Raw genomic sequence first — 27,201 nt, 5'->3', positions numbered from 1 at the left:
TATAAATTTTGGTGATAGACTCTCCTTTGCGTAGAGGACCACTCCTCTTTTTTTAACTTTATCCGAAGAGATAAATTCTTGGCCTAATCTTTTGTTATTCAATAACTTCCTGTGTAACCTTGTCACATGTGTTTCTTGTAAACAAATCAAGTCCAAATGCTCTTTTTTCAATAAATGAAATACTCTCCGCCTTTTTTCCGGGCTGTTCAGTCCATTAACATTCCAACTCAAGACCTGCAGCGCCATCATGTGGTTACTTTGATGTCCCCCCAACTGCACCCAATGCTTGCTCCTCTTCTGTTGGTAGTGATGGTGGCACGTTCACTGGGGGGTCCAATCCAAAGGATAATGTTGATATGTCCAACGTTCCCTTGTTTGATGATCTTCTCTCCAATGCTCTTTGCTCTGATCCTCTATCTGGTGATCTTCTGTCCAATGCTGTTTGCTCTTTTCCAATTCCCTTCTGTAGGTCTTCTTTATTTTATCTTCTACTGATCTTATTTTTATTTTCCTTCCTTTGAAACTGAAGGATAGGCCTTGAGGGAATTCCCACCTGAAGATAATTTTGTTCCTTCTCAACAGAGCAACCAGATCTCCAAAATTGGACCTAAGGTCCAGAAGATGTTTTGGGATATCTTTAAATATTTCCACTCTTGACTGATGTATTACCAAAGTCTTCTCGCAATGCCAGCCCAAAATTTTATCCCTCTCTTCTTTAGATCGGAGGGTAATCACACAGTCTCTTATTCTATTCTTCTCCTTCTTCCCTCCTCTTCCAAGTCTGAAGGCCCTCACAATTCTGAACTCCTCTTTTCCCAAATCCAGGTCCCAATGGTCTGCAAATTCTTCCATGAGATAGTCTATCAAAGAGTCTTTTTCCAGTTCAGGTACCGCTCTAATCCTCAAGTTTGTCTGTTTCTCCTTGAGCTCAATCATAGAAAGCGCCAACTTATGGTCCTCAAGTTGCTTCTGCAGGTCTAGAACTCTCTCTGTTTCCAGTTGTTCGCTTCCACAGCAACAACCTTTTCCTTAACTTCCTCTGCAATCTGTCGAGTTGAATTAGACTCCTGAATCAATTTCTCAATAGCTTCTGTATTAGAATTAACTTTTTGTCCCAAACTATTTATACTTTGTGTATTTTGATCCAATTTTTTATTCATTTGTTCCAATGATTCATTTATTTTGCTCAGAGCAAGTGCCAGAGCCTCTTCTGAAATCATTCCTTTTGGTTTTGAGTGCGTTAATACAGCTACAGATGAGGCAGGAGGGCCAGATGTAGAGGCTCTTCGCCAGGACTTCCCAGACCTTGTTGTTTTTTCTTGGATTGGCGAATCTATTTTTTCTTTTCCATCTGCCATAACACTTAAGCCCTTCAATGTCAATTCTACAGTCCCAGAGTCTTATCTTTAGAGTTGGAAAATTCCACTCCTTGTAGCAATTTCAAAGTCCTCCTCTAGAGGGAAATAGTTACTATTTATATTATGTTAGTCCAAAGTGTCGCCTTTCCCCCCTTTTTTTTAAAATCACAATTGCACCAGTATATTTAGTATCAAATCTCAGCTAGTATTACTCAGTTTCTTTCACTCCTTTTAGTCCCTTTTAAAAAAAAAATAATAATATTTATTAATAGTTTCAGAGTTACAGGGGGGAAAAACAACAACACTGCAATACATAGAAAAGAAGAAAAAAAGCAAAACATAAAAACCAATACAACAATACAGCAAAAAGATAAAAAGGGGGGGGAAGACACAAATCCCATATTACATATCTTTAACTTCCATTTGCTTGTTTCATTGACCTCCTCACACCTCCCTTTTTGTGTTCTAGTTTAATTAGTTATTTCAGCAAATTCTTTCCATCTTTCTCAATTTTTATTAAATAATTTATCTTAACAATTTAACCTATTAATTAACTCAACAAATCCTTTCCATCTTTCCCCCATATTCTGTTATTCAAATTACCTTAATTTATTTAACCTTATCTTACCGTAAAATACCTTAGAGCTTGAAACTTAATACTCAATTATACATAACTCCTGATATCATTTCTACTAGAGCCATATAGTTTCATTCCAACATTTTCCCTAATATTCATTAATTTTAGGCTAATTCCCTAAATAAAAATTTTTCTTTATAAATTTTCTTCCAATTCTCATCCAACGTCTCTTCTTCCTGGTCTTGGGTCATGTCAGTCCTTACTGTCCATTCCATCTAGTCCATCAACCCGGTAGTCTTATGTCCGAGGCCCTTAAGTCTCTTCCATGTCCCTTCTGCAGATCTTCTTCTTGTTGTTTATACCTGCACTTTTCCTTGTCTTTTGTTGGTCTCTTTCTTAATTTCTTTCCTTTCTCATTGAGGAGTAGGTCTCTGGGAGGTTCCAACCCAAAATGATCTCCGTCTCCCTTCATCAGACCAGCCCATTCCCCACAATCCCACTCCCCACAGTCATCAATGTAATCCAAAAAATATTTAAAAGCATATTTCAAAGTCTCTCCAAAATTAAGAACCTCCTCAGCTCCAGACTCCCCCTGGCCCACTCCAACTTCTATCTTCAAAAACAGCGGCTTATGCTCCTGCAGGGCCTCGGGTCTCTCCATTTGTATTATTTGAGGTGCAACCGCAACCTCCTCCATTATCTTCTGCACTTGCCCAATCAATACAGGTTCCTGAGTTGGTCCCTGAATGGTTTCTGTATCAATATTCCCTGTTTGTCCACAGTTATTGACCACAACAGTCATCAAATCCATTTTCTCATTCATCAAATCCACCTTCTCATGCATCTGTTCCAACAAAGCACTTGTCTTGCATAAAGCAAGCACCAAAACTTTCTCCCAGCTCATATTTAGTCAAGGTCAAAAGGACTGGTCCCACGATCTTAATCTCACAGCTGTAGTGTCCTCAAGTAGACTGCAGCAACAATTTAGCAAGCTCCCTCTAGAGGAGACAATTTCTATTTGTATCCATCTTTTTAAAGCAAGTCCAACAAGGGAAAATTACTTTCATTTTTCAGATATTTTGTTTCTTTAGAATGCAAAAGGCAACATTGGAATCAGTTTATTTCTCTTCTTTAGCTATCTGTCAAAGTATTCCATTCACAGTCAATAAACCTCTCCAACAATTTCTGTCTCTGACACCCCGTTCCCAGGTTAGAGACGGTGGAAACTTATCTTTCTTCACTCCCTCTCCTGCAGGCGTTAAACAAAGTCCCCCCCCCCCTTTTCTCCTGCTTCCAAGGGGGTTTCAGTAGTTATAAATGAAGGAAATTTAGACTTTTTTTAACGACTTTCCAGGCTTTAGCTTACAAGGTTTTTGCTTCAGTCTATGTACAAAAAGCGGAAGGCGGACTTCCTGTTTTGAACCTTCCCGCTTCGGTGCCAAATTAAGATATTTCTTGATCCAATTTTCCGTTTCTACTCATGGGTACTTGTCAGAGCTGCTTGAAGATCCTAGCTCACAGAGGATCACGCTAGCCAGCGATCATTAAGTAAAAGTCTTTATTGAATTACAGTTTCCATTCTCACGCTGCTGCGCGCAAACTCTACGTCTAGTAGCTAGATCGGCGAAGCTCCGTCTGAGTCTCCGCCCCGTGAGCACCAGCTTAATATCCTAGCCTTGCTCCACCTTTTCCGCCTGACTGTCCTCCTCTGGGTCCCTCTACCCCCCGGGGCCTCCTCCTTCCGGGATTCTTCTGACGCTGACCCGGACCCTCCTGCCTCCTTGCGCCGGGCTTTAGGACCTGATTCCCTTTCGGGGCTGCTTACTGCGCCGCCTTCCTCTGCATTTGAACTTGGCGCGCGCGCCCAACCTTCCACCTTCCTCTTAACCGTTTCTTCGCTCCCCGATGGAGGTGTGGCCACTCCTGACTCATGCCCTCCCTCCTGTGGTGAGCTGCCAGCGCTTCCCCCCTGGCTCCCTTCCTCTTCCCTGCTTCCTGGCGGTGACGCTGGTCCCGATTTCCAGCTGCTCCCCCCTGAGTCCCTTCTGGCTCTATCTTCCTGGGGTGCCCCCCTTGACTCCCCCCTTGCCCTGGCCACTGGTGCTCCTTTCTGTGAATCCTCTGATTCACTGGAAAGACTAGGAGATCTCGGGTCGTCGTCATCACTCATCTTTTCTTCTGCCTCCTCCCCTTCGCTCTCTGTTTCCTCCCTTGCCCGTGCCTCTGCTCCTAAACCCCTGACATCCATCCCCCCCTCGAAGCCCCCCATTCCCCCCTCCCCTCCTTCCGGTGCTGGAGCTGGGGGCTGCTGTTGCAAAGGGACGAACGTCGGATATCGGTCGCTTCCCGTGGCGGGCCTCCATCTGAAGTCTTCCGGTTCTTCCTCCCTGCTCTCGTCGACGACGGTCACCTCCGCTTCCATCTCTGTGCCGCCGTGCTCGAAACCAGGGTCGTCCCCGAAAATGTCCATGTCCGTCTCTCCCTCACTTCCTCCTGGCGGCGTTGCTCGTCCTGAGCATTCCAGCCACTTTCTGCGGAACTGCTCCTCTGGCCTATCGTCCCACCAATACGAGGGTTCCGAGGCGGATCCCGAGGGTGACCCCTCCGGGGAACGGACGTCTCGTGTCGGTTCCTCGTCCGAGTCGAACCCCCGGAACGTGCTGGCCGAAAGCGTGGGCGTGAAAAGCCAGTCGTCGAAAAAGTCTGCTGGCATAGGTCTATGTGGGAAGAGGGCATGAAACTCGTCTTTGAGCAGAGGTTCGTCTAAGGCGTAGCCCGGCACCCAGCTGTTCGCACTGGCCGGGGTGCCCTCCTTGGCGAGAAAGTATTCTACCCCCTCTTCCCCCCATCTGGAGTCCAAAATCTCCGTGACTTCGTTGATGCGCTCCTTCTGTGCCACTCCCGCGTGCCCTGTTCTGTCTCTGGCCGGACTCGGCGCCGTTCCGGGTTCCTGGAACCTGTGCGGTGCCTTGTAGGGAGTGAGCACCGATCTGTGGAATACCGGATGCATCCTGGAACCCTCCGGAAGTGCCAGTCTGAAAGCTACCGGGTTGACCTGCTCTTCGACTTGGTAGGGCCCCAGTTGCTTATGCCCTAGTTTCTTCTTGGCCAACGACCTGGCCGGCACTGCGTGGGCTGCTAACCAAACCCAGTCTCCCACGTGGAGCTCTTCTCCAACCCTTCTGTGCTTGTCTGCTTGTACCTTGTATGCGTGCTTGGCCAGCTCCAGGTGGCGCCTCAGCTGATCGTGGACTTCCTGCAGCTCCGACGCGAACGCATCTGCTGTCTGCGGCTCCCCCTCCCCCATTCTTTCCAGTCCCGGGAAGGTTCTGGGGTGTCTCCCGTTGTTGGCGAAGAACGGCGTGACCCCCGTGGACACGTGCTTCGTGTTGTTGTAGGCGAATTCGGCAAGCGGCAGGTAATCCACCCACGTCGCAGGCTGTTGATTTGCATAACATCTCAGGTACTGCTGCATGATGGCATTGACCCGCTCCGCTTGCCCGTTGGTCTGCGGGTGTCTCGCCGACGCCAGGTTGATCTTGACGTTCAGGAAGCCCATCAGCTTCTGCCAGAAATTCGAGATGAACTGCCGCCCCCGGTCGGACAGAATAGACCGTGGCAGACCGTGAACCTTGAACACGTGGTCTATGAACAGTTTGGCGGTTTGCTCCGCCGTGGCCACCTTAGCACACGGAATGAAATGGGCCATCTTGGAAAACAGGTCCACCACCACCAGCACTGCCGTCTTGCCCCTTGAGCTGGGCAGATCCGTGACAAAGTCCAGGGCCACCCTTTCCCAAGGTTCGACCGGAGTTTGCAGCGGTTCCAACAGTCCGGCCGGCGGTTTGTGCACCGGTTTGGCCCTCTGGCAGGTGTCACACCTCGCCACGTAGTCTGCGACCTCCCCTCTCATTCCAGGCCACCAGAAATCCCTGGCTACTAATTCCACCGTCTTCTCCTTGCCAAAGTGCCCGGCCGTGGGCGCGTCGTGCAGCTGCTGCAGCACCTTGGCTCGAAGTTCGTCTCCCGGCACGTAGATGGCCCCTTTACGGATGAGCAATCCATCTCTTAGCTGGAAACCGTCGGCCGCTGCCTTGCCCCTTTGCACCTCTGCCATCTTTGCTCGTGCGAAGGAGTCCCCCTGCAACGCTCGTCGCACCGCCTCTAGGTCCACGGTCGCCGCGGCGCACGCCCACACTGTCGGTGCGAAGATGTGCATGGCGGCCGCTGGTGTTGCGTCCTCCAGATACTGTGGCTTACGGGAGAGAGCGTCTGCCATGATGTTGGTGTCCCCCGGGACATACTCTATTCGGAAGTCGAAGTTCGCAAAGAACTCAGCCCAACGTATCTGCCTCTGATTCAGGAACTGTGCCGTGCGCCAGTGCTCTAGATTCTTGTGGTCCGTGCAAACCTGCACCGTGTGCTTGGCGCCGATCAGAAAGTGCCTCCACGCCTTGAACGCTGCATGAATGGCCAGCAACTCCCTGTCCCATATGGTGTAGTTCTGCTCGGACTTGCTGAGCTTCCTGGAGTAAAACGCTCCCGGTCGCCACACCCCCTGCGGGTCTTTCTGCAGCAGGACCGCCCCCACGGCTCTGTCCGAAGCGTCTGTCTCCACCCTCATCGGCTTGCTGGGGTTGACATGAAGCAGCTGCTCTTCCGACGCGAAGAGACGCTTGAGTGCCTGAAAGGACTGCTCCGCCTGCTCTGTCCAAATGAACTTCTTTTTCTTGGAGCTAAGCGTGTCAGTGATGGCCGCCGTCTGCATCGCGAAGCCCTTGATAAACTTGCGATAGAAGTTCGCAAAGCCGACAAACCGTTGGACCTCCTTCCGGTTGCGCGGGCTCTTCCAATCCAACACCGCTCGAACCTTGGCGCTGTCCATGGCGAGCCCCTTGTCAGACAGCTTGTAGCCCAGAAAATCCACCTCCGTCACGTCGAATTGGCACTTCTCCAGCTTGGCGTAGAGCCTATGTTGCTTTAGCCTGCTCAGCACTTCCTTGACGTGTTTGTCATGCTCCTGCTGCGACTCCGAAAAGATCAGGATGTCATCTAAGAAACAGACGCACGTCTTGTAGAGAAGTCCCGCCAACACGTGATGCATAAATGCTTGAAAAACGTGGGAGCCATTTTGCAATCCAAAAGGCATAACTCTATATTCGTAGGTCCCCAGTGGCGTGAACATGGCTGTCTTCCACTCATCACCCTCCCGCATGCGAATGAGGTTGTACGCCCCCCGCAGGTCCAACTTGGTGAACACTCTGCCCTTCCGTACCTTTGCGAGGAGGTCGTCAATTCGGGGCATGGGGAAGTCCGATGGCCTAGTCACACTGTTCAAAATCCTGTAATCCACTACGAGTCTCTTTTGGGGCGTGTCCCGCTTCTTAACAAAGAATACGGGACTGCCCCCCACTGCCTTGGACTCCCGGATGAAGCCGCGCTGCAAATTATGATCAATGAACTCCTTGAGTTCTTGCAGTTCGTCCTCTGACATGGAATACAGTCTCCCTTTAGGCAGCGCCGCCCCCGGCAGCAGGTCAATTTTGCAGTCATATGGTCTGTGAGGGGGTAGCCTGTCTGCCTCCTTCTCGCAGAAAACTTCCAAAAATTCAGCGTACTTGTGGGGAATCGCTTGCAGCGTGCCGAGCAGCAGCTGTGACTCCTCTTCCTCTCCTTCCTGCCTGGGCACGATGCAGTGTTCAGCACAAAAGGAAGAGCCGAAGGTCAGCTGCCTCTGGTACCAAGCCATCGTTGGGCTGTGCTTGTCCAGCCAACTCATGCCCAATACAACGGGCGTGTCAGATAGTTGAGTGACGTTGAAGCTGATGATTTCTCTGTGATTCCCAAGTCGCATCACCATTGGTGGCGTCTGCTTCACCACTTGCCCCCCGAGCAGCTCCCTGCCATCCACCGTGACAACCTGCAGGGGCAGTGTGGCCGGCAGCAACTGCACAGCGTGCCTGTCGACAAAGTCCTGCCCTATAAAGTCCGCATTGCTGCCTGAGTCAATGGTGATTGGCACGTCTATGGTGATTCCATTGGGCAGCTGGAGAGATGCTGTGAGCCTCACTACTGGTTTGGGCGGGAGGGGGTTCACGGGCTGTAAAATCTCTGGGGACTGCGTCACTAACACGTCTGGCTGGGCCCCAGTGCCTCTTCCTCCAGCCAGACTGCGTCGTTTCCCTGCTGTGGTCCTCCTTGCTGCGTTGCTGCAGTCACCATTGCTGAGGCTGCAGTGAGCTTGTGGGGCCTCTGGGGACACTCTTTTGCCATATGCCCTGGTTCCTCACAGACGTAACACTTCCTGTTCCCTCTAGGAGGCTTCGCTTTCACTGCTGCCGGTGCTAGGGCTCTGGTTGCTGACTGAGCCCTTGCACCTCCAACCTCCATAGGTTCGGCTCCTCCTCCTGGCGGAGGCGTGGATTGCGCCCGCGCTGCTTCTCTGGGAAGGAAGGAGGGGCCCCCGGCTGGTTCGCGCCCTCCACGCCCTTCGTCCTTGCTCCACGGACGTCCTTCCAGCCTCACCCCCACTGCCAGTGCCCTCTGAACGACCTCCTGGGTGGTTCGGGGTCTCTCCCCCCTCGCGATCTCATCTTTAATCGAGTTGTGCAGCCCCTCCCAAAAGAGGTCTCTTACAGGAGCCGAATCTCTGTCCCATTCCAGGGCACTGACCAAGGCGAAAAAGCGGGCATGATACTGCCTGACGCTGGCCCTCCCTTGTCTCAGCCCATGCACCTCCTTCCGTGCAAGATCCACGTCAATACTTGATAAAAAGCACCCATCCATCGCTTTAATAAAGGCATCCGCATTCTGGAGCGCCGGATCCTTATCTCTCCATAAATTGCGTAGCCATGCTTTCGCATCCCCATGCAGATGGGACATGATGAACCCCACTCTCTCTTGTTCATCTCTAAAGTCTTTATGCAGCAGTTGCAGTGCGCACAGTACGTCGGCTCTAAAGTTGGGATACTGTTGCAGGTTCCCATCGAAGTGAGAGACCAGCCCGCCTGTCCGTCTCGCCAACCCAATTCCCTCCTGCCGGGGTGTCTGCTTTGTCAGCATGTCTAACCTGACCTGGAGATCCCTGCAGGCGGCAGCTGCCTCCTCCTCTCTCTTCCTGGATGCGAGAACCTCGGCGTTCAGTTGTGCCACTGCTTTTCTGAGGTCCTCTATCTGCTGCTCAGCCGTCATGTCGTCTGCCGTTCGTGAGCTCGCTAGTAGGCACCTGTTTCTCTCCCCTCCTCGAGGCTGTAGATGCCCACAATGGAGAGACGGAGCTTACTGTCAGAGCTGCTTGAAGATCCTAGCTCACAGAGGATCACGCTAGCCAGCGATCATTAAGTAAAAGTCTTTATTGAATTACAGTTTCCATTCTCACGCTGCTGCGCGCAAACTCTACGTCTAGTAGCTAGATCGGCGAAGCTCCGTCTGAGTCTCCGCCCCGTGAGCACCAGCTTAATATCCTAGCCTTGCTCCACCTTTTCCGCCTGACTGTCCTCCTCTGGGTCCCTCTACCCCCCGGGGCCTCCTCCTTCCGGGATTCTTCTGACGCTGACCCGGACCCTCCTGCCTCCTTGCGCCGGGCTTTAGGACCTGGTTCCCTTTCGGGGCTGCTTACTGCGCCGCCTTCCTCTGCATTTGAACTTGGCGCGCGCGCCCAACCTTCCACCTTCCTCTTAACCGTTTCTTCGCTCCCCGATGGAGGTGTGGCCACTCCTGACTCATGCCCTCCCTCCTGTGGTGAGCTGCCAGCGCTTCCCCCCTGGCTCCCTTCCTCTTCCCTGCTTCCTGGCGGTGACGCTGGTCCCGATTTCCAGCTGCTCCCCCCTGAGTCCCTTCTGGCTCTATCTTCCTGGGGTGCCCCCCTTGACTCCCCCCTTGCCCTGGCCACTGGTGCTCCTTTCTGTGAATCCTCTGATTCACTGGAAAGACTAGGAGATCTCGGGTCGTCGTCATCACTCATCTTTTCTTCTGCCTCCTCCCCTTCGCTCTCTGTTTCCTCCCTTGCCCGTGCCTCTGCTCCTAAACCCCTGACAGTACTTGTTTTAAATCCAATTGTCCACAGGAAAAAGTCAGCGCTCTCCGGCAATGGCTATGTGGCTTCACTCCGTGAAAGTAGCAATCAGTTCGCAGCACCGCGTCGCTCACCCCACTTCACTCCGGAACCCTGAAATGGGGTTCCCCGTGAGTAGGGGCGCGCTCTTGGTGCCCTGCCGAACCCCACGTTCCCAGGCTTCCTCTGCCTGGGATTTCTAGCGGGTCCCCACCTTTGCCGCAGCGGGAAGACCCAGTTTCCACGGAGCCAGTTCCTCTGGTCAGAGGAACTCCGCCATTTGCCGATGGCGCTAACCCGGAAGTCCTATTGCTTTCATTTTAGGGATCAGTGGTCTCGTTAGATAGTAAAATTCATGTTAAATTGCTGTTTTAGGGGTTGTTTTTAAAAGTCTGGAACAGATTATTCCATATTGCATTACTTTCTATGGGAAAGCGCACCTTGCTTTTGGAATGCTTTGGTTTTGGAACAGTCTTCCGGAACGGATTAAATTTGAAAACCAAGCTACCAATGTATTAACCCCAAAAAGTCTTGCTTCTCCCATAGTCACAGCCTTGGTTTCAAACAGAAATAAAGCATGTCTCTCCCTCTCAGGCTTCTGCCGGCCCCCTGCTCCCAGCCCAGCTCACGCATGCCTCAACTCTGCCTTTTCTCCTTCTAACTACAAGCCAGTTGAGGAAGGGATAGCTACCAGCACAAAGCCACTTCCTTTGTTACCCCAGCTGCACATACTTAGGGGCTATTAATTTACCAAGAAGCTGGCCTGGCTATTCCAACAACTGAATCTTTGCTGGATCCAGGAATTAGAAGGGACTTGGGCATACCACCTATCCCAGCCCACTACCACCAAGGCTCACAACACTATTGTAACATGCTTTGGAAAAGAAATCTCAGTCAACCAGACCCACCCACACACACACACCCCCATACCCACACCAGGTTCTCATCCCCTGCTCTCCCTGTGACCTTGTGGATGTTTGTTTTCTTCCTCTTCTTCCAACAGGTCTTTCTCTATCAGTATTATGGGGCCATCCTGCGTGTCTCAGATGACTCTCAGTTAGTCCAGGAGCAGCTCAACCATCTCCTGGCCTTGCACCACAGAGGACCTTGGGAAGCCACGGTGAGGCAAGGCAGCTGCTCTCCTCCCAGGAAACAGGGTTTCTGTTGAGGCAGGGGATTAGCTGTGGGAGGAGCTTATCAGAGTTTGTAGGGCAGCAGTTGAAGAAGGAGCAAAAAGGGTTTTCTTGTGTGTGTGTGTTTCTTGTGGCTGATTAGCTCTTTTCCCTGTGTAAAGGTCAGAGGGGGCAGGGTTTCTGTTGAGGCAGGGGATTAGCTGTGGGAGGAGCTTATCAGAGTTTGTAGGGCAGCAGTTGAAGAAGGAGCAAAAAGGGTTTTCTTGTGTGTGTGTGTTTCTTGTGGCTGATTAGCTCTTTTCCCTGTGTAAAGGTCAGAGGGGGCAGGGTTTCTGTTGAGGCAGGGGATTAGCTGTGGGAGGAGCTTATCAGAGTTTGTAGGGCAGCAGTTGAAGAAGGAGCAAAAAGGGTTTTCTTGTGTGTGTGTGTGTTTCTTGTGGCTGATTAGCTGTTTTCCCTGTGTAAAGGTCAGAGGGGGCAGGGTTTCTGTTGAGGCAGGGGATTAGCTGTGGGAGGAGCTTATCAGAGTTTGTAGGGCAGCAGTTGAAGAAGGAGCAAAAAGGGTTTTCTTGTGTGTGTGTGTGTGTTTCTTGTGGCTGATTAGCTGTTTTCCCTGTGTAAAGGTCAGAGGGGGCAGGGTTTCTGTTGAGGCAGGGGATTAGCTGTGGGAGGAGCTTATCAGAGTTTGTAGGGCAGCGGCGCGCGCCTAGCGGCGCGCGCAGTTATATCCCTCTTTTAGATTTAGGGGAGCTAGTCTCAAACGTTTGTTGGGGGAGACCTAGGTTTTTTTTGTGGGCGAAGTTATTTGTCCTGTCTTCAAGCTTTTTATGATGGAGGACCTCTGTAGCCACCCCCAACAACACGATCTCAAGATGGAAGGGGAGGGAACAGCTGCAGTCGCCTGCGATTCCTGCGCAATGTTTGCCATCTTGCCAAAGGTTGCAGGCAGCTTCACCTGCAGCAATTGCATGTTGATTGCCCTTTTAAAAGACAAAGTCCAGCAACTGGAGGAACGTGTAGCTACGCTCCAAAGAATTAGAGAGCTGGAGCTCTTCTTGGAAGCAACAGAGCACACCGTCCCCACCAAGGAGGAGACAGGGGACTCCCCTGAGAAGGAGGCTAGTTCATCAACACAGGAGCCAGATATATGGAGAAACGTGACTCAAAGAAGTAGGAGGCCCAGGGTTCACTCTGATTGTTTAGAAATACACAATCGCTTTGAGGTCCTCTCCCCTAGCATGGAAGACGAAGAGCAGACTCCATTTGAGGATCTCTCCCTCATTACAGTCGATCAGGTATATGAAGACGAGCAGCAAAGTCAGTCCTCAGGGAATGTGCAGGCGACCTTGGAACGGACAGCTCACGGAAGAACCCCGACCAAACCCAAGAGGAGGCGTGTAGTGGTGATAGGGGATTCCCTACTGAGGGGAACAGAAGCAGTGATCTGTGGGCCTGACAAGATGTCTCGGGAAGTGTGCTGTCTCCCCGGGGCTAAGATCCAAGATGTAACTGAACGACTGCAAGGAATCATAAAACCCACTGACAAATACCCCTTCCTCTTGGTTCATGTGGGAACCAATGACACTGCAAGCAATAGCCTCCAGAAGATCAAAAGAGACTACGAGGCTCTCGGCAGGAAATTGAAGCAACTAAATGCACAAATTGTCATCTCGTCTGTCCTCCCAGTTGAACGACGTGGCCCAGGGAGAGAGGGGAAAATAGTGGAAGTGAACAGCTGGCTTCGCAAATGGTGTAAACAGGAACGGTTTGGATTCTTAGATCACGGACTGCAGTTTCTTGAAGATGGACTTCTGGCAAGTGATGGGCTGCACCTCACAACGGTTGGGAGGAATGTTTTTGCCAAAAATCTCAGAAACCTCATCAGGAGGGCTTTAAACTGACTAATGTGGGGGAGGGAGACAGTGCTCCTGAAGGTAGGAGTCTATCAATTAATGAAGATGATCATCCAAATGTCATAGACCAAATGGAGCAAACAGCACGCGGACCTAGTGGTGGGAGGAAAAAATCCTTAAATAAGAGACACGGGGGAATGATTAATGGACTTCAATGTCTGTACACTAATGCGCAAAGCATGGGAAATAAACAAGATGAGCTTGAGCTCTTGGTACAGCAAACTAAATATGACATAATAGGCATCACTGAAACCTGGTGGGATAAGTCCCACGATTGGAATGTAATAATGGGGGGATACAATCTATTTCAGAGAAACAGACCAGACAAGAAAGGAGGAGGAGTGGCGTTATATGTCAGGGATGTGTATACCTGTGAAGAGATCCAAGATTTAGAACCTCAAAGCCAATGTGAGAGCATTTGGGTCAAAATTAAGGGAGAGAAGAATAACAGAGACCTCATTGTGGGAGTTTACTATAGATCCCCAAGCCAAACGGAGGACATAGATGATGCCTTCCTGGAACAGATGGCCAAGCATGCAAAAGGAAGGGAGATAGTAGTAATGGGGGACTTCAATTACCCGGATATTTGTTGGACGTCAAACTCAGCCAAGAGCATAAGGTCAAACAGATTCCTCACTGGCCTTGCAGACAACTTCATTGTCCAGAAAGTGGGAGAAGCAACAAGAGGAACAGCCATTTTAGATCTGGTCCTAACCAATGTTGATGACCTGGTTAGTGGGGTAGAAGTGGAAGGATCATTAGGCGCGAGTGATCATGCTCTTCTGAAGTTTACTATACAGCGGAAAGGAGCAGCCAAGCATACTAGGACTCAATTTCTTGACTTTAAGAAAGCCGACTTCATAAAACTTAGGGAAGTGCTGGGTGAGATCCCATGGACAGCAATACTAAAAGGAAAGGGAGTTCATGATGGCTGGGAGTTTGTTAAGAGGGAGATAGTAAAAGCACAACGTCAGGCAATACCAATGAGACGGAAACATGGAAGGTGCCTAAAGAAGCCAGGGTGGCTATCTAAAGAACTTTTAACTGAATTAAGATTAAAAAAGGATGTGTACAAAAAATGGAAAAGGGGGGAAACCACCAAAGAGGAATTCAAACAAATAGCCAGCACATGTAGACACAAAGTCAGAAAAGCTAAAGCACAGAATGAACTCAGGCTTGCTAGAGAGGTTAAAAGCAACAAAAAAGGCTTTTATGGGTATGTTCGTAGCAAAAGGAAGAACAAAGAAACAGTGGGGTCACTCAGAGGAGAAGATGGTGAAATGCAAACAGGGGACACAGAAAGGGCTGAACTCCTCAATGCCTTCTTTGCCTCAGTCTTCTCCGATAAAGAAAACAATGCCCGACCTGAAGAATTTGGAGCAAATGATTCAGCAAAGGAAACACAGCCCAGAATAACTAAGGAGATAGTACAAGAATATTTGGCTAGTTTAGATGTATTCAAGTCTCCAGGGCCAGATGAACTGCATCCAAGAGTATTAAAAGAACTGGCAGATGTGATCTCAGAACCACTGGCAGTCATCTTCGAGAAATCCTGGAGAACAGGCGAAGTCCCGGCAGACTGGAGGAGGGCAAATGTTGTCCCTATTTTCAAAAAGGGGAAAAGAGAGGACCCAAATAATTACCGCCCAGTCAGTCTGACATCAATAGCAGGGAAGATTCTGGAGCAGATCATTAAGCAAACAGTCTGTGAGCACCTAGAAAGGAATGCTGTGATCACCAATAGTCAGCATGGATTTCTGAAAAATAAGTCATGTCAGACTAACCTGATCTCATTTTTTGACAGAATTACAAGCCTGGTAGATGAAGGGAACTCAGTGGATATAGCCTACCTTGATTTCAGTAAGGCATTTGACAAGGTGCCCCATGATATTCTTGTAAAGAAGCTGGTAAAATGCGGTCTTGACTCTGCTACCACTCAGTGGATTTGTAACTGGCTGACTGACCGAACCCAAAGGGTGCTCATCAATGGTTCCTCTTCATCCTGGAGAAGAGTGACTAGTGGGGTGCCACAGGGTTCTGTCTTGGGCCCGGTCTTATTTAACATCTTTATCAACGACTTGGATGATGGACTCAAGGGCATCCTGATCAAATTTGCAGATGACACCAAACTGGGAGGGGTGGCTAACACCCCAGAGGACAGGATCACACTTCAAAACGACCTTGACAGATTAGAGAACTGGGCAAAAACAAACAAAATGAATTTTAACAGGGAGAAATGTAAAGTATTGCACCTGGGCAAAAAAAATGAGAGGCACAAATACAAGATGGGTGACACCTGGCTTGAGAGCAGTACATGTGAAAAGGATCTAGGAGTCTTGGTTGACCACAAACTTGACATGAGCCAACAGTGTGACGCGGCAGCTAAAAAAGCCAATGCAATTCTGGGCTGCATCAATAGGAGTATAGCATCTAGATCAAGGGAAGTAATAGTGCCACTGTACTCTGCTCTGGTCAGACCACACCTGGAGTACTGTGTCCAGTTCTGGGCACCACAATTCAAGAAGGACACTGACAAACTGGAACGTGTCCAGAGGAGGGCAACCAAAATGGTCAAAGGCCTGGAAACGATGCCTTATGAGGAACGGCTAAGGGAGCTGGGCATGTTTAGCCTGGAGAAGAGGAGGTTAAGGGGTGATATGATAGCCATGTTCAAATATATAAAAGGATGTCACATAGAGGAGGGAGAAAGGTTGTTTTCTGCTGCTCCAGAGAAGCGGACACGGAGCAATGGATCCAAACTACAAGAAAGAAGATTCCACCTAAACATTAGGAAGAACTTCCTGACAGTAAGAGCTGTTCGACAGTGGAATTTGCTGCCAAGGAGTGTGGTGGAGTCTCCTACTTTGGAGGTCTTTAAGCAGAGGCTTGACAACCATATGTCAGGAGTGCTCTGATGGTGTTTCCTGCTTGGCAGGGGGTTGGACTCGATGGCCCATGTGGTCTCTTCCAACTCTATGATTCTATGATTCTATGATTCTATGATTCTATGAAAGGGGCTCCATCGTTGCATTTGTAGACAAGCCCCACATCCTCATGCTGTCCTTGCTGGCCCAGCTTGAACCTGAGGGCGAAGTGTGGGTCAGGAGAAGGAGAGCAGCCTGTGAAGTGTTGCACTTTCTGAGGCAGGGAATAGGGGGCTGGGCTGGCGTGGGAAATGCAGGTGGGGAGGCCCAGAGGAGAAAGAGGAGCACCCATCCTCAGGGCATTTCACTGACCAGGTGAAAGAATTTGAGCTTTGCTTGTCCCTGAGTGTGGGGGGGAAGAAATGCCTTTGAGTTGGCTCCCCTGGGACATCTGTCACCTGATTTCCTGCCCAATCTGACATGATCACAAGGGCCTGGACACATCCCTGGGGGCCCAAGGCTGATGCCGGGCCATTGGCACAGCTCAGTAATCCAAGAGGAAAGCAAAAGGTGAGAGGTTTCCAGCCTCCTCCTTGTCCACAGGACCAGCAGAAGGGAGTTCTCTGAAGGGCAAGGCAATGGGAAATGAGTAGCTGATGGATCACCAGTTTTCAAAAAGGGGCCCACAAGAGATCTGGGAAATGACAGGCCAGTTAGATGAATGTCCGTCCTGGGAAAACCGGTGGAAGGCATTATGAAATGTGGAATTATGAAGCAGATAGGACAAGCCTGGTTGAAACAGAACCAGCATGGCTTCCGCAAGGTTAGGTCCTGTCTCATTAACCTTTTAGCATTCTTTTATTTGTATATTTCCGTCCCACACAATTCTTATACAACTTGATTGTAAGAAAACCTTCAAACAGTTTACAAAACCTTGAGAGTTTTGTAACAAGCATACAGATAGGGGTGATTCAGTTGACATTGTGCAATTGGGCTTTCAAAAAGCTTTTGATAAAAGGCCGCATCCCAGAAACCCCTGAGTAAGCTCAATAGTCATGGGATAAAGGTCCCCTTGTGGATCAATAACTTTGCAGAGGCAGTTCTCCCATTGGAAGGAAGTAGGTGGAGCAAGCTGGTTTTCTCCTGCTCTGGAGGGTAGGGCCTATGCCAATGGATTCAAGTTACAAGAAAGGAGAGACCTCTGCTTTTTAACTTGTTCATGAAAGATCTAGAGTTGGGGGTGAGCAGTGAGGTGGCCAAATTTGGTGATGAACAATGATACTATGTTATTTAGCGTGATTTTTTTTTTTTAAAAAGGATTGTAAGAAGCTGTAGAAAGAGTTTGTGAAATGAGTGAAATGGCAGCAAAACGGCAGGTGCATTTCAACATAAGCAAGTATCAAGTGATGTATATTAGGGCAAAGAAGTCTAATCATGGAGTCTGAACTGGTGGATTTGTTGGTTTGCTCTGTTGCAACGGTCAAGAATCCTATGGCATCTGAAAGGCTAATACTTTATCTTGTGGGCCAGAGTTTCATTGCCAGGTGCACCAAGTGAGCAGTCAGTGAGCAGGTGGAGAGCCACCTGGATAGAGTTCAAACCCTGCAACCTCAGAAGTGGTCTCCTTGCCCGCTTAGGTGGCCGTTCCATGTCTCTGACAAGGTGGCCTCTGATCCATGAATGCTGATGTCACAATACATTTTGGGTTAGTCCTTGGAGTGCCATCAGTCTCTTGGTCACCTTGAGAGACTTGCCTGAGAATTATATCCTAAAAGGCCATTGGATTTAGCAGAGATCTTTAGCGTGTTGTTTATGTCGTGTGCAGCCCTTTGCCATCCAAGGGTGCTGATCTGCTGAAGTGCCTAAAATGTTTGCATTTGTAATCTTCTGTTTCTGAAACCTTTCAGAGAATCCCATTGCCTGGCTCCTCTACCCAGGGAAGAGTTTTGTGTAACTCAGGACACTTGCATAGCCCTAGACAAACATGGTCTGGTTTGGCTCATCTACTTGTGCAGAGATGGGGCAATGTGCGCACACACCCTGCACCCTCCTTACCCTGTTTCCTTTGGCTGGTTCCTCCTCCTTCAGGGCATTGCTTCTGCAGTTGGCTTGGCTGCGTCTCGCCACCTTGATGAGGTTTTCAAAGCCTTGGAGAACTTCAGCAAGGCTTATTCCACCCATGAAACATCTACAGAAAGCAGCAGCCAGGTATTATTTCAGAAAAGTAGTACATTGCCAGGGCAGCGGGGAGGGGAGATGCTCATGGTATTGTATTTTCCTCTCCTTTTTATATTATTCAACAACAAAATATTTTGTTGAAATTAAACAATTTTTATTCCCAAGTATAAATATGGAAGTTATGAGTTTCTCTTGGACATGGCTATGTTGTACTTCTGCGAAAACTAGCCTACTGGTTACAGTACGAGCCTACTGCTCGTGACACAGCCAAAGTCTGGTGTTCTCATTGGTTCTCAGGGAGGGTGAGGCGACTTCTGCATTGTCTCCCATTAGTTGCATGGGGCAAAAGTGCTTGATTACCATTGGGTCCTCCTTGCTGCTGTCTGTGGCTTCCCAAACTCCTTGCTCTGCTCCACTCTGTTTGGCAATGTCTCTCTGTGTCGCAATGACTCCAGAACATATGAGACTGCCTTAAGCAAGTGTGGCAAGTCCAGAAATATTATAAAGAATCAAGTATGAATAGATTGATATTGGGTAAAGATGTAAATTTAAGTCTAAAATTGCGTTAAGTTAAATCATGGAACTAAATTTGTGAAAGAGGGAAAGGACTTGCTGGAATATTTAATTGAACTAGAATACAAAAAAGGAGGTGTGAGGAAGTTGAGGAAATAAGCAAATGAAAGATAAGGATATGAAAATATGTGGTTCTTTTGTATGTTTGTTTGTTCTCTTTTGGGTTTTTCCTTTTTTTAAAATGTATTTGCTTTCTTTTCTTTTTCTTTTTGTATTGTTGATGTTTTGTACTACTGTATTTATTTTTGTTTTTGAGGCTTTGTAATTGTTTATTGCTCATATCTTTTTTTATTTTTTATTTTTTTGCAATGTCTAAACTTCAATAAATACTTTATTAGAAAAAAGCAAGTGTGGCAAGTCCTGTAATGGAGGCTTTGCGTGGTCCCTCCTGGTGACCTCTGGCTCATCATGGCCCCAAGGCTGGACAGAGAAGGCAAGATCCTTGGCCTTTCCCAGAGTGCCTGCAGGATGCATTGGACACGCAAGGCAGCTGCCCTCACCACCCTGAATTCAGCACTGTGCTGATTCATGTCATTCTCCACTCCCACCTCCGCCTGCAGTCAGAGAGGCTGCTGCAGAACTTTCCACAGTCTCACCAGGGAGGCCTCTGACCTCGTTCTCCACTAAGCGGGCACTAAGGAGCCACCTCTGTCTGCAGGGATTCCAGGAATCTTGTCTTCTCAAAAAAGAAAGTCAAACTCTCTGCTGCTTGAGTGAAGGGAAGGACCTTTGGGGGAATGATAGAAGGAGGGCAATCCCACTGACTTTGGCTTCCCTGTAATGCTGGACAGGATCCTGGCAAGACTGACTGTCTCCCCCTCCCCCAGGACTTCAAGTGGAACACCCTTCTGCTCTGCTACGGGCAGGTGGCCCTGGGAATCAAAGATGAAGTTCTCCCGAGAGTGGACCTGATTCTCTCCAAATTGATTGAGTATTGCACCATCAGCCCAATGGTATTGTGGCCATTTTTGCCTTTACGATAAAGAGAATGGTGTTATGCACTGTGTATCAACAAATTGCTGTATTTCGGATGTTTTAAATGTTTTCAGGTGATGGTTTTTAATTCTGTATCAATGATGTGTTTTCTGACCTGGGAAGGGCAGGATTTATTTTATTTCATAACTTTTCTATACCAATTAGAATAATAGAATTGTAGAGTTGGAAGGGATCCTAAGGGTTCTCTAGTCCACCTGCTGCTATGCAGGAATCTCAACGAACGTGTCCCTGAGAGATGAGCATCCAACCTCTGCTTAAAGGAGATTTATATAGGTATATAAAAAAGAGTGCCTTGGAAGCCAAGATCAAGTTTTGGAGCAAGTACTCTTTGGTGAGAGAAACCCAGCAGAAATTTAAAATCACAACATATGCAAAAAAGTAATGTGTGGAAGTATAGGCTCTTAGACCTTTAAAACATCCTCTTCTATATTGCTCCTCTCTTCCCTTAGCATAGTAAGAGACCACATGTTTAGTAGGTTAAAAATGATATTTTTACAAACTTTTCAAAGGTCAGGTTCATGTGCTTTTCCACTCAGCAGTTAGAAAACACAGGCAGTACAACTTAGGTTCCAGAGTAGTGAATGTTTCTAAATTATTTGTGCAGACACACTAAGGTAACTTGTTTCAACTACATGTTCTGAGCTTGGAGCAACCAGCTCATAACTCCTTACTGGTAAGGTTCACAATATTGATCAGTCTGACTCGGCATATATAAGGCAGCTTTTTAAGTTCCTAAAACCAAAAATCCAGTAAGAGCAAAATCAACCAATAAACAGCTGCACAGAGATATGCAGACTTTAATCTCAACAGCAAGGGCAGGTCTGGGTCTGCTTCCAGAAGTGTGGAAGAGAACCGGGTTCATGGAGATGCCAGAGCTTGGGGAATCTGGCAGCATGCAAACCAGGTGACACTTGCTGCAGGGCCTCCTTAGTGGAGCTTAAATCTCAGGAGAAGGCTGTGGCATGGGGGGAGGAGGCATGGGCAGAAATAAGAGGGTCCCCTGACCTTGAGGGATCTGTGGGTAGAAACCAGCATCTTGAACTGTGTCTGGAAAACAGATCAACCTCCAGGGCAGCTGCTACCAGTTAAATACCTTTGGAGTCAGAACTAGCAGTTGCCATAGCAGGTTCAGTGCAAGGAAGTGTAACATAATGCCCATTGAAGCAAAAAATGTGTTTTTAATGTTGTACACCGCCCTGGGACCGTTTGATAAAGGGTGGTATATAAATTGTAGTAGTAGTAATACATCAATAGGGATTGAGCTGACTGCTGGCTAGGGCTCTGGGTGGGTTGAGGGAAAAGCTCAAAGGAAACACTGGCTCCATGCTCAGCAGCTGAGGTGCCAGACATTCTTCTGGTGAGACATTGAAGCTGCACCTCATTGCCTCCCCGTTTGTTCATTCACCAGTTCAACCTGGGCACTTTCCCCCAAATTCTGAGCAGCTCCTCGTTTGATTTTCACTGCCACAAATAACTGGCTGCATCAGCCACAAACATGGCCTCTACATTACTCGCACTGGCTCTTTTCAAATGAAGAACGTATTTTCTTGTTCCCTTTATTTCAACAGGTCTTTTAGGGCTTTCAGACAATAGTTAATTTTACTTGGTTAACTACATGAATTGGAAATCCTGATGCCAGATAGCAATGTGTATGCTATAAAAGGCATCACCTTAAAAGAGACTTTATTCATTTATATATTGCTCTTCCTTCTCAAGGAGCCTGGCATGGGACACAACATCCAAAGTACATCCAAAGCCAGCAATGACACCTCTAAAAATTGCATGAGAAGCAGCATAGCAAACCAGCATAACAAGAGAACAGTTGAATCCCAGAGCCAATTTATGACCCAAACAGGTTTAAATGTGCTTTCAACTGGTATCCAAATAATAGCAGACATACATGCCAAAGAACCGACAATGAAGGCCTCTCTTGAAAGGGTGCTTGCTATTTGCACTTCTTCAAAAGAAGTTGTACTAAATGTTCCATTAAAATATCTGTTCCCTGGTTAAAAGGGGGGAGAACTTTTTACCTGATCAAAAGTTGTCTAAATAGCTTAATTGGTTGTTTGAACTTTGCAAACTGTGCACTTATTCTATAAAACAGGCACATCCAACAGGTGGATCATGATCTACTGGTAGATCACTGGCTCCTCCCACAGAAGCTCAACAACTATAAGCTGAACCACCACCACCCCCCCCCAAAAAAATGGGGGTAGATCACTGCCAGATTTTAATTCAGAAAGTAGATCACAGCCTCTTGAGAGCTGGCCACCCCTGCTAGAGAATATCTTGCCTACAAAAGAGGCTTACATAAGGGTTCAGCATTGTCTGATAACGAGTGTCTGTTTTTTGCTCTGGGTTTGGGTTTAGACCATAAGCCTGAAGAAAACCTTTTTGATTGCGGTGCTGATGTTCCTTGAGGCCGTTTCTGCAACAGGAAAAGCACACAGCCTTCGAGTGTACATGAAATCCCCCCTTGTGGAATGCCTGATAGTAAGTCAGCTGCAGACTCCGTACCCAGAAACCTGTAGTAAGTGAACAGACTAATCTGGTTGCTTCTCTAGACTTGCTACACCTATAAGCTGGTGGTCTGAGGAAGCATCCTCCCTGATCATCGCAGTGGTGGTCCTCACCAAGTCTCTGCCCAGTGCCTGGCCGCTGATCCAGAGACAGTTTGGGGCAGCACACAACCCAAACCCATAAAGTTCACTGGGCTGATTTGGGCCAGCTCTGTCCAGCTCACAGGTTGTTTGTTGCAAGTGATCAAGAGAAGTCACAGTGCTACTCTGTTCTGCCATGGTAAGACCCCACCAGGAGTCCCCGGTCCACATCTGGGTGCCACAACTCAGGAAGGATATTGACAAGCTAGAACATGTTCAGAGGAGGGTGACCAAGATGATCAAGGGTCAGGAAACCAAACCTTATGAATAATGGTTGAGGGAGTTGAGTGTGTTTAGCCCGGAAAATAGAAGACAGAAGTGACAAGATAGCCGCCTTCAAATATCTCAAGGGCTGTCACATGGAAGAGGGACTTGGGGTGTTTTCTGCTGCTCCAGAGGACAGGACCCAAACCAATGGATTCAAGTTATAAGAAAGGAGATTCTGAATAAACAGTAGGAAGAACTTTTTGACAGGGAATGGACCACCTTGGGAGGTGGTGGACTCTCCTCCATCTCCCTAAAGTTCATTTACAGTATAATGCAATGCAAATTTATGAATAGGTTTTTCACTTGCATGAGCTCCCTGAGGTTACCTTCTGCTTCCATTAGCTATCAGCCTTCATTTGTCCGTAGTTGAGAGGGATCATGCTTCCATATTGCCTACTCAAGATCTGTGTAACTTGCCCACTCCTGCCTTCATGGGACCAAAGTCCTGAGGAGGTCATCAACCCCACATTTAAAGAGGAATCTGAGTGTAATGTTTAGTCCATATTGTTGTATGAAACCCTAATCTCTGAACAGTGAGAGATTCTAGAGGTTCCAGGTGCTTACCCAGGATTTGGTTTCCTTGGAATGAGGAACAGCAGAGACTGGGGTGTCTGTAGGATATTTGGTTTATTTACACATATATACAACCTGAGCCTACAATGGACAGGTTTATTTATATATATATATAAATTTTTATTGGATTTTCACAATTTATATTAACACAAACAATACACAATACACAATACAAACATACAAACACAAAAAACAAACATGTATAATTTCATATCCAATTTTCTTAAAACTTATTTCACTGACTTCCCTTTCTGCATTCCAATTTCCAAATTTGTTTCAGCAAATCCTTCCCCTTAATTTCATCTAATCGTTTCCTTTCCTTTTCTTTTACTTAAACTTTTTCAGTTGTAATCCCTTACTTTCTATAACCACAACATTTTAGCACTCATTAATTTTACAATATTTCTTGAGATAAATTTTAAATTTCTTCCAATCTTCTTCCGCAGTCTCTTTCCCCTGGTCTCGGATTCTGCCAGTCATTTCAGCCAGTCCCATGTAGTCTATCACCTTCATCTGCCATTCTTCCAGAGTGGGTAGCTCTTGTGTCTTCCAATACTTTGCGATGAGTATTCTTGCTGCTGTTGTAGCGTACATAAAAAAAGTTCTATCTTTCTTTGACACCAATTGGCCTACAATGCCCAAGAGAAAGGCCTCTGGTTTCTTAGGAAAAGTACATTTAAGTGCCTTTTTCATTTCATTATATATCATTTCCCAGAAAGCCTTAATCTTCGGGCATGTCCACCAAAGGTGAAAAAAAGTACCTTCAGTTTCTTTACATTTCCAACATTTGTTATCAGGCAAGTGGTAAATTTTTGCAAGCTTGACTGGGGTCATGTACCACCTGTAAATCATTTTCATAATATTCTCTCTTAAGGCATTACATGCCGTAAATTTTATGCCGGTGGTCCACAACTGTTCCCAGTCAGCAAACATAATGTTATGACCAATGTCTTGTGCCCACTTTATCATAGCCGATTTCACTGTCTCATCTTGTGTGTTCCATTTCAGCAGTAAGTTGTACATTCTTGACAAGTTCTTAGTATTGGGTTCTAACAGTTCTGTTTCTAATTTTGATTTCTCCACCTGGAAGCCAGTTTTCCTGTCCTGTTTATAAACCTCCATTATTTGATAGTAATGGAGCCAATCTCGTACTTTAACCTTCAATTTCTCAAAGCTCTGTAGTTTCAATTTATCTCCCTCCTGTTCCAGAATTTCCCAATATTTCGGCCATTTGGCCTCCATATTGAGCTTTTTCACAGCTTTTGCTTCCATTGGCGACAACCACCTTGGGGTTTTGTTTTCTAACAAATCTTTATATCTAATCCAAACATTATATAATGCTTTCCTAACAATATGATTTTTAAAAGCTTTATGCGCTTTAACCTTGTCATACCATAAATATGCATGCCATCCAAATACATTGTTGAACCCTTCCAAATCCAAAATGTCTGTGTTCTCAAGAAGCAGCCAGTCTTTCATCCAGCAAAAAGCTCCTGATTCATAATAAAGTTTAAAGTCCGGCAGGGCAAATCCCCCTCTTTCCTTTACATCAGTTAAAATCTTAAATTTTATTCTGGGTTTTTTGCCCTGCCAGACAAACTTCGAAATATCTTTCTGCCACCTCTTGAAACAATCCATCTTGTCCACGATTTGCAATGCTTGAAATAAAAATAACATTCTAGGCAGTACATTCATCTTAATAACAGCAATTTGGCCTAACAAGGAAAGCTTCAAATTTGACCATGTTTCTAGATCCTTTTTTACTTCTGTCCAGCATTTCTCATAATTATCTTTAAATAAATTCACATTCTTAGCTGTCATGTTAATCCCCAAGTATTTCACCTTTTTGACCACAGTTAAACCTGTTTCGTTCTGAAACCTCTCCCTTTCTGTAGCTGTTAAATTTTTCTCCAATACCTTAGTTTTTCGTTTATTAAGTTTAAATCCTGCGACTTGATCAAATTCTTGAATTAATTCTAAAACTCTTTTCGTACTAGTGTCTGGCTCTTGTAGAGTAAGTACCAAGTCATCTGCAAATGCCCTCAATTTGTACTGTTTAGCTCTGACCTGTACCCCCTTAACCAGCTGATCTCTTCTAATCATATTTAGCAAAACCTCCAGGACTGATATAAAAAGCAGTGGGGAAATTGGGCACCCCTGTTGTGTCCCTTTTTCTATTTTAAATTCTTCCGTTACCACATTATTTACAATTAGCCTAGCCTTCTGTTCAGAATATATTGCATCCATACCATTCCCAAATCCTTGGCCTACCCCCATCCCATGTAGATTCTTCTTCATAAAACTCCAAGAAATGTTGTCAAAGGCTTTCTTCGCGTCCACAAATATCAGCACTGCTTTAGTGTTTATATTCACCTCTAATAGTTCCAAAATATCTATTATATTCCTCACATTATCTGACAAGTGTCTTCTTGGGAGAAAGCCTGCTTGGTCCTTATGAATCTCTTCCATCAATACTTTTTTCAATCTTTTTGCCAAAATGTCTGCAAAAATTTTGTAATCCACATTAAGTAATGATATAGGGCGGTAGTTCTTAAGCTGAGTCTTTTCAGTCTCTGTTTTCGGTATGAGTGTAATATATGCTTCTTTCCACGATTCTGGTGCCTTTTCCCCCTCTAAAATTTCGTTACAGACTTCCTTCAGAGGTTGTATTAACCACTCCTTCAAGGCTTTATAATATCTGGAAGTCAACCCATCTGGTCCTGGAGATTTGCCTAGTTGCATGTTCTGAATGGCACCTTCTATCTCTTGTTCAGTTATTTTCTGGTTCAAATCCATTTTGCTTTGAAAAGAAATTTTTTGTAATCCGTATTTCTTTAGAAACTCATCTATATCCCCTTCTTTCTGCGGCCCTTGCGAATATAATTTTTTGAAATAGTTCTGGAAGCAGTTTCTAATCTCGTTTGGCTTGTAGATATTCTTTCCTTCAACCTCTAGGCTTGTGACCGTGTTAAATTTTTGTCTTTTCTTCAATTGCCAAGCCAAAGGTTTACCACATTTATCTGCAGATTCAAATGTCCTTTGTCTCATTTGTTTAATCTTCCATTCTATTTCTTGATTCATCAATTCCATGTATTGCGTCTGGTATAACTTAATTTCTCTCAAAATCTCTTGGGACTTTGGCTTAGATCTCAATTTCTTTTCTCCTTCTTTTATCCTTTCCAAAATCATGTCCTTTTTTCATTTTGACTTCTCTTCTTTATTGTGTTTTGTTGTATCAAAAATCCTCGCATAACAGCTTAACTTGCGTCCCAGATTACTCTTTTTTCAACATGTTTTTAAATTTATTTCGAAATAGTCTCTCAAAGTTTTTTGGGCCTTTTTAGATCTTTTCATCTCTAAATAAGGTGTCATTCATCCTCAGAAGGAGCCAGCTGTTGTTAACTTCATCTCCATCTTTACAGCGTTATGGTCGGAGCACGTTTTTGGGCAGATTTCCACTTTCTTTATCTTTGGTGCCATCCCACTAGTAACCCATATTTGGTCGATTCTAGTCCATGTCATCATAGCTTCAGAAAAGAAAGTTCCCTCTCTCTTGAGAGGGTTCTTTGTTCTCCAAATGTCACTACCTGTCTTTGTGCTTTGTCCATATTTGTAGATACTACTCCGTTCATGTCTCCCATCAAAATTAAATTATAATCCAGTAATCCAGTAATCCAGTAAGATCTCATGCAACTTCTTAAAGAATTCAGATTTTCCCTCGTTTGGTGCATAAATTCCCACGATCAACAAATTTTCTCCTTGAACTTGAATTTCAATTGCCAGAAATCTTCCTTGTTCATCTTTAAACATCAATTTAGGTGATAATTTTTCTTTTGCATAAATCACAACTCCTCTTTTCTTAACTTTGTCAGATGAAATAAATTCTTGTCCTAATCTTTTATTGTTCCAGTTACAGATAGGTAGCCGTGTTGGTCTGCCATAGTCAAAATAAAAAAAATTCCTTCCAGTAGCACCTTAAAGACCAACTAAGTTAGTTCTTGGTATGAGCTTTCGTGTGCATGCACACTTCACGAAAGCTCATACCAAGAACTAACT

At 46.4% G+C, this 27,201-nt stretch overlaps 1 protein-coding gene across 5 annotated transcripts in view; it reads left to right on the top strand.

Annotated features, from left to right (window-relative positions):
* Nucleotides 1-27,201, top strand: part of LOC308594847 (maestro heat-like repeat family member 5) — a 62,363-nt gene that overhangs the window by 15,272 nt on the left and 19,890 nt on the right. For all 5 annotated transcript variants that reach the window (XM_081208292.1, XM_081208293.1, XM_081208291.1 and 2 more), the window contains 4 exons: nt 10,992-11,108; nt 17,987-18,106; nt 19,477-19,602; nt 22,016-22,138. In XM_081208292.1, the coding sequence (XP_081064418.1) occupies nt 10,992-11,108; nt 17,987-18,106; nt 19,477-19,602; nt 22,016-22,138 (486 nt within the window). The remainder of the gene's footprint in view (nt 1-10,991; nt 11,109-17,986; nt 18,107-19,476; nt 19,603-22,015; nt 22,139-27,201) is intronic.

The sequence above is a fragment of the Podarcis bocagei genome (assembly GCF_964188305.1).
Source record: "Podarcis bocagei genome assembly, chromosome: 9".
Lineage (NCBI taxonomy): Eukaryota > Metazoa > Chordata > Lepidosauria > Squamata > Lacertidae > Podarcis > Podarcis bocagei.
Note: the sequence above shows the minus strand (reverse complement) of the source record. Positions and strands in the feature narration are given on the sequence as shown.